General features: G+C 33.8%; 2 protein-coding genes across 5 annotated transcripts in view; both read right to left on the bottom strand.

The window, feature by feature from the left end:
• LOC149424230 (mitochondrial import inner membrane translocase subunit Tim21) overlaps nt 1-17205 on the bottom strand; it is a 586526-nt gene that overhangs the window by 389003 nt on the left and 180318 nt on the right. The gene's annotated exons all lie outside the window — the stretch shown is intronic.
• Nucleotides 1-17205, bottom strand: part of smog (G-protein coupled receptor 158 smog) — a 206524-nt gene that overhangs the window by 137385 nt on the left and 51934 nt on the right. For all 4 annotated transcript variants that reach the window (XM_089651396.1, XM_089651394.1, XM_089651395.1 and 1 more), the window contains exon 5: nt 14397-14499. In XM_089651396.1, coding sequence (XP_089507522.1) covers nt 14397-14499 — 103 coding nt within the window. The remainder of the gene's footprint in view (nt 1-14396; nt 14500-17205) is intronic.

Genomic DNA, 17205 nt, shown 5'->3' with positions numbered 1-17205 from the left:
TGCTATAGTAAAAGGCTTTGTAATGCGTATAATAAATCCCGATTGTTTATAAGCTCTTTCTAAAATATTTTCAATATGGTCCTTAAATAACATTTTAGAATCTAGCAGTACTCCAAGATCTCCGATTGATTCTACTCGTTGTATGGGTACATGGTTTAATTTGTGAGTATATCGTTACGCTTTTCTTTATTTGGATAAAGTTGATTATATATTTATAACTACCCAACTGATACAAAACAATGAACAATATCACTCATATTTATTCTTAAATATATTAAGAATATACCTATAATGGTACTAACCTTTATAGTATTCATAAGATTCTAGTTGACGTATCCCCAGCGTTGCTCAGGGACTTATAATTGATTTGGGGTAAAGATTTTAGGTTGTTAATTCTAGAGAACCTGACAACTCCATACACCTCTTTCTTCGTTCATCACGTTTTACCGCAAATAATTACGTGATTCTCAGACTTTTTATACCTTTCACTTCATGTGGTATCATGAAATTCGCATTATTACTGTTAAATGCTACAGTATTTCAACTTCAAGTCGACTCAGTATCTCATACCAGTGCAAAGATAATGCGTGAAGTCTTTATCGGACATCCCCGACTTCTGCTAATCAAATCACCCTCTAAACCAAGGCTGCCCAACCCCAGGCCCGCGGGCCACAATGTGGCCCGCGAACGAATTATAAGTGGCCCGCGTGAACCATTTTCAAAAACCCGCCAATCCGCCAATTTGAAAAAGTGTCGCGGGCCCGCGGTAGGTAAAACAAACAATGCAGTTTGCGCGCGGTCACCAGTGTTGCCAACGAAGGCGATTTATCGCTATTTTTTACTTTTTAAACAAAAATACATCGGTCTTTGATATAATATTTTTTGCGTCCGAAATGGAATCCCATAGAATTAATTCGAAAAATTGTTGTGGCGAATCACATATGATGTTTTTGGGTGCGCGGAATTTTTTCTCAGCGAAGTTCCGTAACAACCCCCCCCCCCCCCATGGATTTCAAATATTTTGTGGGGAGCACTCATTTTGAATTTTTTTGTGGGGAATTATGTTTTATAGAAATTCTCTAACAACCATGGAAATAGGAACCGTCAGGTATTTAGTGACCCGCCAGTGATTCAAAATCGTCAATTCCGCCCAACTGTTGGTCAACTGTCGGCCCAACCAAAGGTTGGGCAGCCTTGCTCTAAACGCTCTTGGCACTAATAATAACAAAATTTGAAATTTTCATCGCAATTGGATCAATAAATAGAGTAGCTATTTGTGTCTGTCTGTTTGTGCGCTTAGTTTTTCTAAACTAGGCAACGGATTTTGTCAAAGTTTTCATTTAGAAAATTTCTTCCAGAAGGTTTATCTATGTAATATATGCATATTATATTTATAAAAAGTAGATAAAAGTCGAGTAACGCCGGGTACACGTCAGCTAGTATAAAGATATATAAGATAACTTCCCAACTGATTCAATACAATAAAAATTACCAAATCACTCGTATTTGTTTCTGTATTTATTAAGAACTACCTATAATGTTACTAACCTTATGACATATATTTTACAATAAAAGATATATATTTGTTTTAGACCACTTTAATTTCGATTGCACTCTACCGGTTTCGGAAGCACCCTTCCTGTTAAATAACTATTATACTGTTATTTACAGACTTTGTGGAACACAATAATTATAACGCGTGTTCCAATATAATGATTTATTAACAATTAAGTGCGGATTGTCTACGTCTTATCTCTGAGCTGTCGGTTTGGTGAAGAGGGCGAGCAGATGCATCCGTCATCTTTTATACCCCTATCAGTCATCTCGCTCTTACGCATTCAACAAGCAGGCGTACCACCAAAAACCTTTCTTACACTTCCTTTGTCAGGAGAATATTAAAACTGATTTAATATTCTCCTGACGAAGGAATGGTGCTTCCGAAACCGGTAGAGTGCAATTAAAATTAAAGTGGTCTAAAACAAATAGATATCTTTTATTGTAAATTATGACGAGCCACAAAGTAAATGCTTATTTCAAATATGACATTTATTTTATTTGTTTATTTTTTAAGAGCCCTTTTCAAGGGCTTTTACATATGAATTGGATAACTGAACTGTCCCAGTAACAATCTTTTTTATTTATTTTGTGATACATTGAAGATTATTATTCTGGGCCATGAGGAGTACGTATGATAGTTAGTCCCAGAATTTCTACATTTCAATAAATTCCGACTTCTAGCATTACGCAGTGGAATCCGAAAGCTTATCAATGTAAGCAATTGTGGACTATCTAATGCATAATTTAGAATTTTAAGTCTTCTAGATATATATTATGTATGGATATTCAATGAAGGTACTATATTATTTTTGGCTGTTTCAAGTTCTGTACCAGTTGCCTGCTGAATTTTCTTTGCTGAATGTCGTCTTAAAAGCCCAATGGTCTCTATTAAGCACCTGCATGAAAATAAATAAAAGGCTCTAGAAAACCACTAATTGTGATGAAAACCACTAAATGCAATACGAAAATTGTAACAAGTAATTAAATAATTATCGTATTTTGAAACATCGATTAGTGTGCTGGTAAATGTCAAGGTTCAAATCAATAACCGATGAAGCATTGTAGCTAGTAAATGACTTATGACTAGGTTGCTAAAAATCAAATAATCTGGGTGAGTTCAACGACCCATATTTAACTTTCTTACATTCTAAAAATTTAATACCGCCAAAATTATTGATTTGTCATATGATATGAATACAACAATGAACAACTATTTTTGAAAGTTTGAGCGCCAATGCGGTAGAAATGCCCGCACCGGTACCTACTTTCATTTGCCGGTAAACTAGGCGACTTCCTATTAAAGGTGGCCGTGATTCACTTGGCTCATCACGTCAATCCTGTTCCGATTTGATGATTTCCGGTTTGTCATTCGTTCCTTCACCTGCAGCCAGCATCCTGCTCGATCAGTGTTGCCAACTCGGCCTTTAAAATATAGCCAGACGTCATCCGAAAGGGGGAGGGGGCTAGCTAGAGAAATTCTGAAAAGAAATAAACCCCTGCCTTGAAATTTTTGTGTATCCTGGGGGGAGGTGTGGCCAGAGAAATAAATTATTTACATTTCCTGAGGGGGGGGAAGAAATCGGCGATAGATTGCAATACAAAAATAACCGATTCATAACGAAATAACTCTTCTTATATTGTCACTTTTCGTTGATGACTTTCGTATGAAAAAAGAAGGTAGATTGTCTGAAAAACGAGCTAAGAAGCTGAACTGCTTTTTGTTGAGCTGGCGGCTTCAATTTAGAGCTAAATCTAGCTCTAAAGGAGCTGAGTTGGCAACACTGTGCTCGATACCAGATGAGTGTCTCATAAATCGTGGAACGAATTTCTTAGTGCTACATTAAGGGAAAAAAATAGGTTCGATGCATAGACATATGAATATTAGTAGACCTGCCCTAAGTGATTAAAAGCGTATTATCCCCACTCCCCATACCGGTTCCATTGGAGCCGGCTGTGCTCGCGTATGGCCTCAAGTGAAATTTGAAAACGTGACGTCATCATTCTTGTGCGAACTAGGGTCGAGGCATCATCGGTTCATTTTACGAAATAACACGGCAAAATGTTGACTTGTACTATGAAAACTTGTAAAAATAGATGTGAAAAAGAGAATAAACCCAATTGTCGTATTACATTCCATATATAAGCATTATTTTACTTTATTTTAAGCATATTCACATCGTATAATATAGATCAGTTTTAGAAACATATACTATCACATCGAGAAACGTCTGGACGCGAAACACAAAGCTGGTTGGTTGCTGGGAAGTAAATTATGAACATTTATAAAAGTGAAAAATGATTTAAGATTTTCACGGCCAAAAGTATTTTTGTTATTTGTTTTTGGGGTATTATGCCGTGTTGCGCTAACTCCTTCTTTAGCCAACGTTTCGGACAGCATTGCAGTGTCCATCATCAGGGCAGATGTCTTATTTGAGGTTGTGTTAAAATGTGAGCTTAAGTATGAGGTTGTGATACCGTGTTGCCAGCTCCAACCCTCTGAGCTAACATTAACGTATCATTTTTTTATTTAAAGTGGTTTTCTTCGTTTAGCTCTGGTGTATCCGTCAATTACCGGATACCAAGAACTATTAAGCTTAGCTCCATCGTCTCTATTGATGTTTACGGGATTTTTATGAATTTCAATGGCCTCCGTAATCAGCCGTGCTCTATAAGTTTTCGGTCTCCCCAGGATTTCAGGAACAAATCCAAAGTAATGCCCGGTGTCAATCAAATGCTCGGCAATTGCCGATTTGTCAGGTTAGTTAGCGCAACACGGCATAATACCCCAAAAACAAATAACAAAAAAAAAAAAATTTATAAAAGTGTCTTAACTAAATACTTAAACGAAATATTTGACTCTGAAAATACAACCGAATTTGTTTGCCGAATTTGGACTTCGCAAATTTGTTCATAACGTGGCGAGTAATTTGCGCTCCCGTGTAAAAATTTCTATTCATTCAAAAGCAGGTTTTACTTTTAAGAAGTAAATGGTGATATTATAATGCGAGATGCCTATTTACTGTCAGATTGATTTATTGACGAATCACAGTCAGCCTTACTCCCTTCGTTCTTCAACAGTTGATTTTACCCCTCGCCATTATCTTCTCGTCTATTAATTCCTATGTCTGTGGTTCGATGTCATAATGAGCAAAAATTCTGGAATGGGGAGTACTGGCGTCATAAAATTGCACAGCTCAATCTGTCTTAAATTTCTGTTCAACGAAACGGTTAAATCAAGAGCTTTGAAATATCAATTATTGATCTATCAAAAAATAAGACAAGACATCATTTTATTCGATCATTTTTTTTTCAATTGGTCACAGTGTAAAAAGTGGTGCCAAAACTCTGGCAAAAACTGTTCAAGAATCAATAATGAAACTCATGAATGATTGATTACTAATTAGTAAAAAAAAATAGCCAAACACTCCCAGGCTACGAATAGCCTCATGATCATTGACCGAAGTATTATACATGAATGCTCACAATATTTGAAAATCTCCTTCAACCAACATTAGGAACAGAAAATGTTGCTTGTATAATTATAAAGGACTTAGCTAGCAAAGTATTGAACACGTAACGCCTCGGAGGGAATCCGATGCTTTGGACCGCTCAACCAGCTAGCCAAGCTAATTGAACCTTGTGTGACTTTTCAATCTTTTTTCTTTGACAATCCCTTGTAGCCGAGGGTGTTGATGAAAATCCATCAGCACTTAAATATTTCAAAATAATTCAATATTCATATCTCACGCTTCTAGAAATTCCGTATTTTCCCAAGAAAACATCATATTTTATAAAATCAATCGATATTCTATCAAAGTCTAATGGAATTTCCAAAGAAAACCGTTGTAACATACGTTGATACGGCTGTAATCATTAATCGTCGCAGTTCTGCGGCTGCGAGTATTACACAAGTGACAAGATGACGCTCCCAATGTTTTAAACGGGAAAGAAGACCAGATATTAATATCTCGGTCTCTTTACGGTTGTACGATACAAGATTAATTGAATACGTCATTAATTCAGTTTACAGATATCTTGAAAACCAGTTATTAGTGACATACCAGTGTGCCAGTAACTAAAAGCTAACTAAAACGATCCAATGGGCGTACAGAGTCTGTGCATTATTGATACAAATGATCCAGCAGCCTTACAATAAGCAGTAAAACCTAATGATTATTTGGGCACTGTAATATTAAAGCGGTGATTAAAGTCTGCTAACAAGTAGCGTTAAACCAAACCGAATACCTTTCCGAAAAAGGTGTGCGAAATTCATAAATGTTGGCACACTTCACACCCATTATGGACGCCACGTAAATAGCGCTTGTGACCAAATAAACACGAATTCCTATGTATTATGTACGGAAGACACACACACCTTCAGTTAATACACACACCATAAAGGTTCTCCCTCTTCTTCTCGGAGTACGTTGCCTATTTCATACCCCGGTCAAGTAGTAATGAATAAATATTATGTTAACACGAGGGAACGCGATTTCAAACATTTCAGAATAATTATTCTCTCTCCGTTGATTCACAGCGAAGTTGAGTCCCTACCACTTTTCTCTTGATCGTATTTACTAAGAACCCTTCGTTCGAGGCTTCAGTTAATACTACCCACGTGAAGTGTGCTGTATTTTGAATCAAACTTTAGAATCTCTTTACTCAATGCCATAGTTAGATTTTAATTTCTTAAATACAAACTTTATTAACCATCATTTAAAAATAAATAAAAACCATTTACGGCAAACAATTTGTTTAATTCTGCGAGTAGTTTCTATTATCCGTAGATTTTCTCATTTTAAATTGCTGCCTCTTCAAAACAAATACTTACTTACCCGTAATTGGTAAAATTAATATTTCTCCGCGTTTAAAGACCTCGATTTGAATTCAAGGATTGGTGAGTAAGGTCAATAGCTTCGTGGTGAGAAAAAGAGAAGAGCAGCTCGATATTAAACTGGTTTCAAAAATATCACCTTAATTTAATGATCCGGCCTTGTGACGAGAGTACGTACCACGAAGTCAATTGTAAATAATAGGTGAAATTACAGTAATATCACTTCTTCCGAGCTGATCTACTTGAAACAATGTCAGCTAACGGAATGTCACTTTAAAGGAGCTAGTGGGATAACTATCTACTTAATAAACTTCTTTATTGCTATTTCAGTGTCTATTGGCTTTTTATCATTAATATTCAACATTGACAAGTTGATGTTATATTAAAGTGGTTCACATATCAAAAGACTGTTGAAAAGAATCTGGTTATTCAATAAGTTGGCGTTGGTGTGTGTAATCAGAATCACCATCGATCATTTTCAGGCACCAATGTGAAACCACATCAAAATGTTCAAAATTTGATGTAAATAAGTGGCCACAATATCATTGTGTAATGAAGGTGTGGAAATGTCTAAGGATGTGTTGTTTCACAGAATTTGAACAATTCATCACACTTAATTTTCGGGTTCTGTGAAAGTCCTATTCAAGTTCTGTTATTATAACATTTTAGGCTAGTTGTTTGATAGAACTGAAATAATAGAAATTGAAAAATCTTTCACAAAACTTGAAAATGAACTTTTAAATTTGAAGAATTGTTCAAATTCTCTGAAACAACTCGTCCTGAGACTTAGATTTGTGTCCGATAAAAATTCAATAAAGATACCAACCGAGTTACCGTAAGACGTACATCTAAAACATCTGAATATCAAATTATTATAAGCAATAATTACTCGCCTGAAATACCCATACAAATTGAAAATATCTCCCGAGTAAAAAATAAATGCCGCCGGCATAATGTTACTTTTTTTTAATATTTAAGAAGAATTTTAAATTTAAAACCGTCCCTTTCACGGGCTTTTAGTGTTTCAGGAAGTTGTTATTGGTGGAATGGGTTAAATTTGAATGCAATAAAAGCGACTTATTTAGCAGCATAGGGTTTTTTATGTTGACTGAAAAGGGACAATAACTATATCCGCAATTTTACAAAATAACACCTTGACAAAGAGGTTAAGTGTACTACTAACTGAAGATTATTCTACATGATAGTACGTGTAAAAAAAATATTTTGTATTTCTTGTGCATTAACTATATAACAATTTGTAGACATTTTTTGATTGAGTTTTATTTACATTGGAAAATTAAATTCAATAAAATAACATTTAAAAATATATACTCCTTTTTAGAATTATCTTTTTGACTTCTACCATCCTGTAGAATTACCTCTCAAAGTTACCGCACTTAATCCTGGAAACCTGCTTAAATTGACATAATATTATAGGTAGTTAATCAATCCCTTTCAAACTTCTGCAAGTCACATTCTACGCTTGTAACTGGTTTTGATTTCAGTAATATTCATTTTAGGTACCTACTACACAATATATCCATTTATAAAATTCAAAGGACTGTCAACTAAAACATTTTTATTAAATTGTATCAAGATAAATTAACTTGAGGAAAAAAAGTCTATTTGTTATTTATCTAACTTAAACTTGTTTGTCAAGTTGCCACGTGGTCGCAACTCGCAACCTAACAACCCAATCCGACTTACAACACTTCTTCGTTTATTGAAAAACCGGCCCTTATCATAACTAAAATGCAGATCTTAACTCTAAAGCTTGTTTGTTTCTGATCCTGCACACACTCTTGAAAGGTGAGCACTGGTGTCTATTTGCTAAATTTTTCAGTCTACAGTTTCGATGTCATCCCAATTTTTGTTAGTACCTAATTAGTGTCATTATCAGCAAGGCCTATGGACGCTTTTCAAATCATTATGCATTCATCACAAAATAAATTGTTTTATATTCAATCATACTCCTCGACCCACAGTACATGCTTCATTAATCTGCCAAAATAAAAGAAGCCAATTAAATTAGAGATTTCGTCCAAATTATGAAGTTGTAGGTAATATTTTCTCACCCAGCGCAAAAATATATATTATAATATGGACAAGTGACAGGAATATCAATATAACAAATATATCAGCGCTGCAAGGCCTTTGCAAAATGGCTTTAGAGCTCTTGAGTCAGTTAGCAGCACAGAAAATGTACACGAATTTATTTAAAAAAAACCCAACGTCGGATACGTTCCATCGGGCTACGAAGACCGCCTTTCGAGGTTAATCGAAAACAGATGATTATTGAATAGGGTTTGACAACACCGACGAAAGGCAAATATGATTACTGCTCTGGCGTTAGTTGCTGGCCGGCCTGGGCCGCCGTTTAGGGCCTTGGGCAAATATGGCCGCCATGAATTTCCCTGGTGGAAGGGCAAACAGTAGATTGGGAATATAAATATTTGGTAGGGATAATAAGTCCGCGAGAGACGGTTTCGTATCGCTCGATACCATCGCTTAATCGAAAGCTAAAGAACAATTTATCATGTTTAAAAAATGTTTCTTATTGTTCTTAGGGACTGGCATAGTTGTTGGTTGTTTTGTCAAAAAAACTTTATGTCGCAAGCCCCTAAATTTTACGGATTTCCTTACAATATTCTACTAAAATATGTTAAAAATGGTTCCATGATAACTCAACACAGTGACAATTCAACACACTTTTAAAAAGTGATATACAGTCATTAGAAACGATGAAAATTTTTTTAATCCAACCTACTTAACCCAGTTAATAAAGTTTTCGTTTCATTACTTTCCATGACTTTATATAACTTTTTAAATATGTGATGATTTATCCGGTCACCGTTAAAAATATAATAAGTTACCACTCGGTTTCGCTCTAGTTTTAGAAGGAATGCCCGGGTACATCGGAAGATTTGTGTTCAGGATGCGCCAGACCGCCAGCAGCTTGGCGTGCCAGATCGAGAGAGGCAAGTTTGGGAAGATTGTTTGATATCTCTAACTTGTCTCTTGACCCATCGCCTGGTACCGAGGGATATATATATTTATGTCTGTCTAGACGTCCATTGATTCCAAACCAACCCTCATACCTTTCACCTTCGGAGAAATTCCTCTCCTTCCTTCTCTTAAAACAGATCCTCCAACAACTATGCCAAAATTGACATACTCATATGACCTGGTGGAAATTATTTTCCTCAAGTCCTCGTGTGTGGAGTTGATGTAAAAAAACTCAATTTATTAGGTATCGTATTGGAGATTTCAATATCATTTTTCTCCATATGATGATTTATGGAGATATTGTATTTTAACTCTAATCTAAAATTCTAAAACATTTTGTATCTATTTCATGAATAAAAACTCCATTATTTGAAGCAAACAAACTCAAATGCTTATACAAAACGAAAATGCAATTCTTCGGGAGTGCTAATGTCTATCTCGGGCATCTTCGATTTCTTCCATTATTGACTACTTTATACAACAATTTAACTGTTGAAAAACTACATTACATTGACTTTAATTCAACTCCGTATCTCATTACGGGGTAAAGATATTGCGTTAAGTAATCCTCGAGCGTTCCCGACTACTTTTACCATACAAACCGGGCACTCTTGGCACTAATAAAAACAAATTTTGTAATTTCAACGATATCGGTCGACTACTTTTCGAGTCTTGCGAACACAAACAATTAAGAAATGAATTTATATATATTAAAGAATATAATTTTATAAATATCTTATTTCATTCATAACCCACATTACACAAAACTTACTTAACTTATAACAAAGATGCCAATTTTAATCACGTGATATATTGAAATCTGAATGTAATTTATCACTTGGTTTTGAAGCGAAAATGTAAATTATCTCAATTTACTACAAAACTAGGATAACGGAATACAGACTAGGTAGACGTTAAATTTTTTTATGTACTGACGTGTTATAATTATTATTAATCTTTTGATCGTTTGATTCGCGCCTTCGATAGGGAGCTTCTATCAAAGCAATTTGTCACTCGATGAAAGGTTTTGACGATATTAAGCCTATAATCTCCACACATCAATTTCACCCTCCGCCAAACACGAGTTTTGATAATCTTGCATTTAATAAAGATTTCATTTTAAGACGTGGATTGAATCGAGGAAAAATCTGAGGTGTGTTCAAAAAGAATTGGAAGTACAGACATTTAATAATAGACAAAAATTTAAGGCGCAGCGATCGTTTAGGACCCCGAATTCGCAACGGAATTCTCGTTTTAGGACAGTCAAATTTTGGATGATTTAGCATACATATTTTGTATAAAAAAAGAGGGAAAAGATAAAGAATTAAACAACTAAAAATAGATTAAAACAAAACTGATGTTTGTTTAGCACACTTATTAAAATACTAACAATAATAAAATAGTAGGTTAATGATTAATTTTAGTCATTTTAAATACTTGTAGGATTACGAAAGATTTTTTAAATATTTATGTTGAGGGATCAGTATAATTGATAGGCCCTATTAGGAGTTCTACCGAGCCGAACCCTCTGATATGAAAATATCTGGAGTCGGTGAATTATTTTCCCATTTGATCTCTGGTGAGTTGATGTGTTGTTCTTGTATTGTTTTGTATTTATTTTGCTTATATAATGCACTTGCAAAATGTGGATTGACTAGATGAAGTGTGTGGAAGGGTTTAGTTTTTCGTGTGGGGAAGATTTAACCCGGACATAAAGTCGGAAAACATATTATAAAGGATTAAAACATAAAAGTAGGTAAATGGTGTTTGTCCATATTAAATTACATATAATTTTTTTTTTAGAGAATTAAGAGTTCACTCTTCTTTCTTCCTAGTTGAACTAGGAAGAACACCTGTGTTTTCAATTTCCAGTTTGTTTAAAATTCATTTCCTCGTCTACAATTTTCTAACATCCAGAACTCTTCAAATAGTGCATTACTGTGATACTTAAATATTTTTTGAGGATGACCCTTAGTAATGATTTTTGAGCTTTTGCTAAGTGATCCAAAACAGTTTTTGCACACCCACCCCAGCCTAAAGACGCGTAGTCTAGTAGTGATCAACACACAACGTCGTAAATGAGTTTCAGTTGTTTTCTTTACGTAGGATATTTTTAATTGGCATAAATATGTGCGTAAGCTTTCCAACCTTTGTGGTGACTAGATCTGTCCTTCCCATCTCAGGTATTTGACAATTATAATACCCACATATTTAATACTGTTCACGGATTCTAATTTATTGCAATTACAGTTAGCTGAGTCAGAAGATTTGTGTATAAAATATGATAAAGTTCCTTAGGTTGGCCTGCATCCATCGCCTTAACGATCCTTTCTATAATTCGATAATAGTTCTATAATTCGTTCGATAACAATCCTTTGACTCCCCGCCGCTGACGGGAATTGAACTCGCACCCTCTGATGTCCGGTCAGACGCTCTGGATCACTGAGCCACGTCGGCTTATTTTCAACAAGCCGAATAATTCAATATGTACTAGTACTTCAATCAAATATTTTTTTCACCTGTAAACAACCAACTTATTTTTTGTAGGAAAGGCTTTGTTAGTGCTAAATTTCCCACTAGATGGCGTCAAGACATATTATATGTACATTTGTTGGTAAAATATTTTGACTTGCATATATTATTATTTTTTTAATGATAAACTAATGTTTATAAGACAGGTTTTTTTTAAATGTGTTAATTAAATTTCCCACTAGATGGCGTCGAGACATATTTTAATATGTCTCGATAAATAATACGGAATAAACACATCATTATTATAATAAATACTTGAAAGTTTATGGAAATGCCAAAATTCAATATTATGGTCGCAATTGATTTCGTGCACTTTATTTTGCCTTTTTTATTGCTTAATAATAATTTATTCGCTAGTTGGGAGCGGCTCACGCGCATTGTGCGGCCCATCTGGAGCCAACAACTATTCACACAGATCAAAATTGCATAAAACGTTTTAAAAAATCGAGTTATGTGGTTTTCCCAAACAAAAAAAAAACAACAAAAAGTACCAAACTCGACTGGAAAAGAAATTTCAATGTGAATAATAAATTTCAAGGTAAATTTTTTAATGTCGCGAATGAATATTACTATTGAATAACTTTCTAGATTATGAAAGCTTGCTTGCAAAAGATGCCTTTTAAAGATGAAATTTAAACCAAATTACCAGTGCATAAATCCGTTTATGGATCATGCTTATTATCCTACTTGTAACTGTACATCTAATAAGACAATATTTTAAATAATATCTACGTTTTAAATAATATAATCGTGCTACCAAATGGTTTTTGAATAATTCAATTAATTAAGTATGGATTGTTTCAAATAAGATATCGGTAAACAAGTTAAAGAGTAATAATCATCATAATAACAGTTTCATAATTTATAAAGCGTCAAATTTTCCTGAAAAATCACCTAAAAGACACCGTAGCCACTGAAGTGATTTTTTGGAATATTTTTAAATTTCACAAAAACGTTTTGAGAGATCGCTTGTCATGATGTGCCATATTTATAGAACCTAAAAATATGTGATGGACGGCTAAATCTGGGTGGATTTATCGGCTTTAAACCACAGTAAGCAGTTTCAAATGATTTTAGATTAATATTATATTATTATGGAATTAATTAAATAATATGTATTTGTATATATATAACACCAATCAGTGGGTAATAGAATGTTCGTATGTTGAAATAGGAATCTGAATCGAATTGTATCTGTGAATTTATTACTCCTGTATCAAATTATATCTGTGCATTTATTACTCCTGAATCGAATTGTATATGTGCATTTATTATTCCTGAATCAAACTGTATCGCTGCATTTATTACTCTTGAATCAAATTTTATCTGTGCATTTATTACTCCTGAATCAAATTTTATCTGTGCATTTATTACTCCTGAACCAAATTGTATCTATGCATCAAATTGTATCTATGCATTTATTACTCCTGAATCAAATTGTATCGCGCTGCATTTAGTACTCTTGAATCAAATTTTATCTGTGCATTTATTACTCATGAATCAAATTTTATCTGTGCATTTGTTACTCCGGAATCAAATCGAATTTTTGCATTTAATACTTCTGAATCAAATTGCGCTGTAGCCATTTCTGGACAGCCCTAATAACAATAGATACATTTAAGATAAGTCGAATGTGATATAAATTTCACTGAGCAGAATGCATTAAAAACAGTTTGAAAGAGATATATTTAGTTAATTTCGTAGGTACCATGCGATTTTTCTTTGTGTGACTGCAAATTGTTTTTGTAACGCCAGTATGCATCGGAAAGTTTTTTTGTTGCAGACCTGTTGTGAAGGTAGTTGAATTTCACAGTCTACATATATTTATTCATCTTTCTAGTAATGAAGGGTATTTTGAAAATAATTTTTAATGTTGAATTTGATAAAACATTTGTGTAAAATTGTGCCAGGAATGTATACTGACCAAAATCTAGTAATTCCCCATCACATTTGAAAAAATATGTAGAGTTAAAAAGTTACGTTGTTTACAATAAAATGGTTTTAAAAGGTCAGTTTTTTATGCAATTTTTGAACAAGATTATAAATAATATGCTTAGTAAACCGGCTCATTTGAATTGGACTCAATAACTGGTTCTGTAAGACGTTCACTCGGTCGTGCATCTAAATCTAAATATCTGATCTGAGTCAACGGGAAACAAGACACAGAAATCCAGTCTAGAACTATTCAGCAGTGACTGTAAAACAGGTAATTATTAATAATAGTTATAATAGTTGAGTATCATTTATGTTCAACAACCATTGATTGTCAACGGACGAATTGACCTTGACTATCGCTTTCATGAGGCAACGATCTGATCAAATGAACAACGAAGGCTATTCGTATAGATTGACACGTTCAGAGTATTAGAAAGATAACAGCCAAGACTAGGTTTGAAAAATACAATCACAGAGAGTAAGATTTTTTTTTATAAAACCTGGTGTATATTATTTTCCAATAAGCTCTTACCTTAGTAGTATCAGGATCACAGTTGTGGGGTCCTCCGAATAGTTCCGACAGGGCAGAGTCGCACTGGTCCAAGTGAAGAGGCATAAAAACTGCCGCTGCGGCCCTGAAAAAAATGTTTAATATTTAAACAGCATTCATTAGAAGTCAAAAGTTTTAATGGACGACTTAGATTACTTGGACCACTGCATTAAAGCACAGATTTATCGCGGCAATCTTCAAACAGGCCGTGAGATGCCAATACACCAGTTTTCTTTACATACTCGTATAATCATTAACTTCGCTTCTGCACCATAATTTTATATAAACAAATACGGTTTTAACATAAAACTGCAGATGGGTGGTGCCGGGAAAGGAATCCCACATAGTTAAAGCAATTTTTTGCCCGAACAAGAATTTTTCAAACACCAGTGAATAACAAGGACAAAACCTAAAGCCACGATTTTTATCATCCGTTCGGGGATAAAGCAGGACAGAAATTTGTGAGAATTCAAAACCTCTTACATACTCTGCAGGTTTCGTAAACTTCATCAATATAACAAAATACTTTTGCAAAACGTCATACCAATCACGAGTAGTGTTTTATTCGCGGTTACGATCACCTTAAATTATTTCGGTATGAAAAACACAAATATTTAAAGATGTGAATTCTTAAATCAAAAAGTATGTCACAGTTATATTTTTTCCCGGCCAAAGTTGATCCGTCCAAAAATACAAATAATAAAGAAAATCTTTCGTGGACACTTATCTTCTATCTTTGGAAGTCCTTTCCGAAAGTTCGTCGGACTAGAAACTTGTGTAACTGAATTATTGTGACAAATTTTCGGATGCCCATGCAATTATTCTCAGATAGAAGAGACTGGAAAAACTTGTAAGTAAAGAGTTAGCGCTAATTTCTCGATGTGATGTTGCCCGTAGTCGGTACCCAAGTATAAATTTCTGAATTATTTAGCAAATAAAATAATGACTAGTAATATTCTAGAAATGAATTCGGGTAAGAAATAGTAGTGCGGAGATCTCGTAGATTTTCGGACACCAACATTTTTAAATTTCCGGACATCTGTTTTTAGTTTTACAAATATTGGTATAAATTGCCTCCTACGTCTCTTGCATTGCAAAATTAGGACGAATTGTGATAAAATTATTGATATCTTTGTGCCATATTTTTTTATAGCATGTTCATAAATAAGTTCATAGATGTGAAATGGTTTTCCACCTAATTATACAACTAATTTACAAGTTTTATTTCGGAAACCCGTTTTTACTAAAGAAATGACACTAGTGTAGAAAAGTTTTACCGTAGTATGAGTGAAAACCGTGGTCAATCCCATTCCTTTAAAAAACAAATTACGAAATGGATCCTTACACACAGAATACATTACAACTACAATACCCATTCATTATAATTTTTTTTCAATTTAATCACCTTTCAGACAAAACATAATATATCCTTATTCCCTTACTTAGCGGTATAGTATGTACAATGAACACAGGGTCATCCCTAGCATGGAGGGTGAAATATCACAAAAAACCACATGTCTCTCAAAATCATGTATCAATAAAATAAATAAATAAAAAATTATTAGAGACATGAATTACGGGAGTATTTGCTTAACGTAGAAATATCTTTATTTAAAATCTTAAAGTAGATTTACTTTAAACACTTGCAGAACTTAATAATAATATTATCAAATTTAATCTAAATTAAATTTATAAAAAAAATTAAACACAGGGAGTTATCTCATAAAATTCAATGAAATATTACCCTCCCTTAAGTAATGAATCCCCACGAATGCAATAAAATTCTTCTTTTTGGATCCCGTTGTTTTAAACACAAATCATAGCTACAGTTTTCCTGGACAAATATCCAACTTTTTATTGCAAATAGACTACTACTTTGTTAGCTCACGGAACTGGGCACCTACCTATCTAAACGGTGAACGTTACGTCAGTCATTTATCAATGCAGATTATTTGTCTATTCATCATTTAAAACCTCTCACTCTTACTAACTAACTATCACGCAATTTCCCCTCATGAGAAAACTGACAGATTAAATACTAACACAACTCTGTCTTAGGCATATTATTAATATTTTTATTAAATAATGCCTGCAAATAATAATTTCATACTGCCTGCTCATTAAATTTGAATGAATAGGCAGCATTCTGCTGATGCTCTCATATCTGATTTCACAATAAGTTTAACTGTAATTAAGTATTTTTTTATTAAAAATAATTTAACCCTTTCTTTTCTCCAAATAAGAATACAATCGAGCCATAAACTATGAGTTGAATCGATGTCATGTTGTTGAAGATTGTGCCATGCATCCACTACTCTATTTGCAAATAAGTGTTTCCTAGGATTGGATGCAAAAGGTGTTATATTCATTTGTTTAATGTCCAGATAAAATTGAAATTAAAAGTCTCAATCAAGTTACCCATTTCTTTCTTTTAAAGTTGGTAATCTTAGTTCCTCAAATCTATCTTCATATGACCGATCTTTTAAAGTTCTTGGTATTTTTGTAAATCATCTCTGTATTCTTTCTTTTAGATCTATATCTTTCTCAAAATATGGACTCCATATTTGAGAAGCATATTCCAGGAGAGGTCGCACATATATATTATATATTTTTAACTTTAATTATTTTTAAGTCCGGTGTTTCCCGATTAAATTTGTATTTTATATATATTTCAAATTTCCTGATTAAATATTTATGTTATCCCTTTTGAGAATCACAGAGGATATGGGGGTTCCATTGTAAAGTCTTTTGTTAGATGAGTCCTATGTTTTGTTTTAACGTCATTGATTTG

This window comes from Hesperophylax consimilis, chromosome 4 (genome assembly GCF_061612785.1).
Source record: "Hesperophylax consimilis isolate HC1 chromosome 4, BYU_Hcon_1.0, whole genome shotgun sequence".
NCBI classification, from domain to species: Eukaryota; Metazoa; Arthropoda; class Insecta; order Trichoptera; family Limnephilidae; genus Hesperophylax; species Hesperophylax consimilis.
This window is presented reverse-complemented; position numbering and strand designations above follow the sequence as displayed.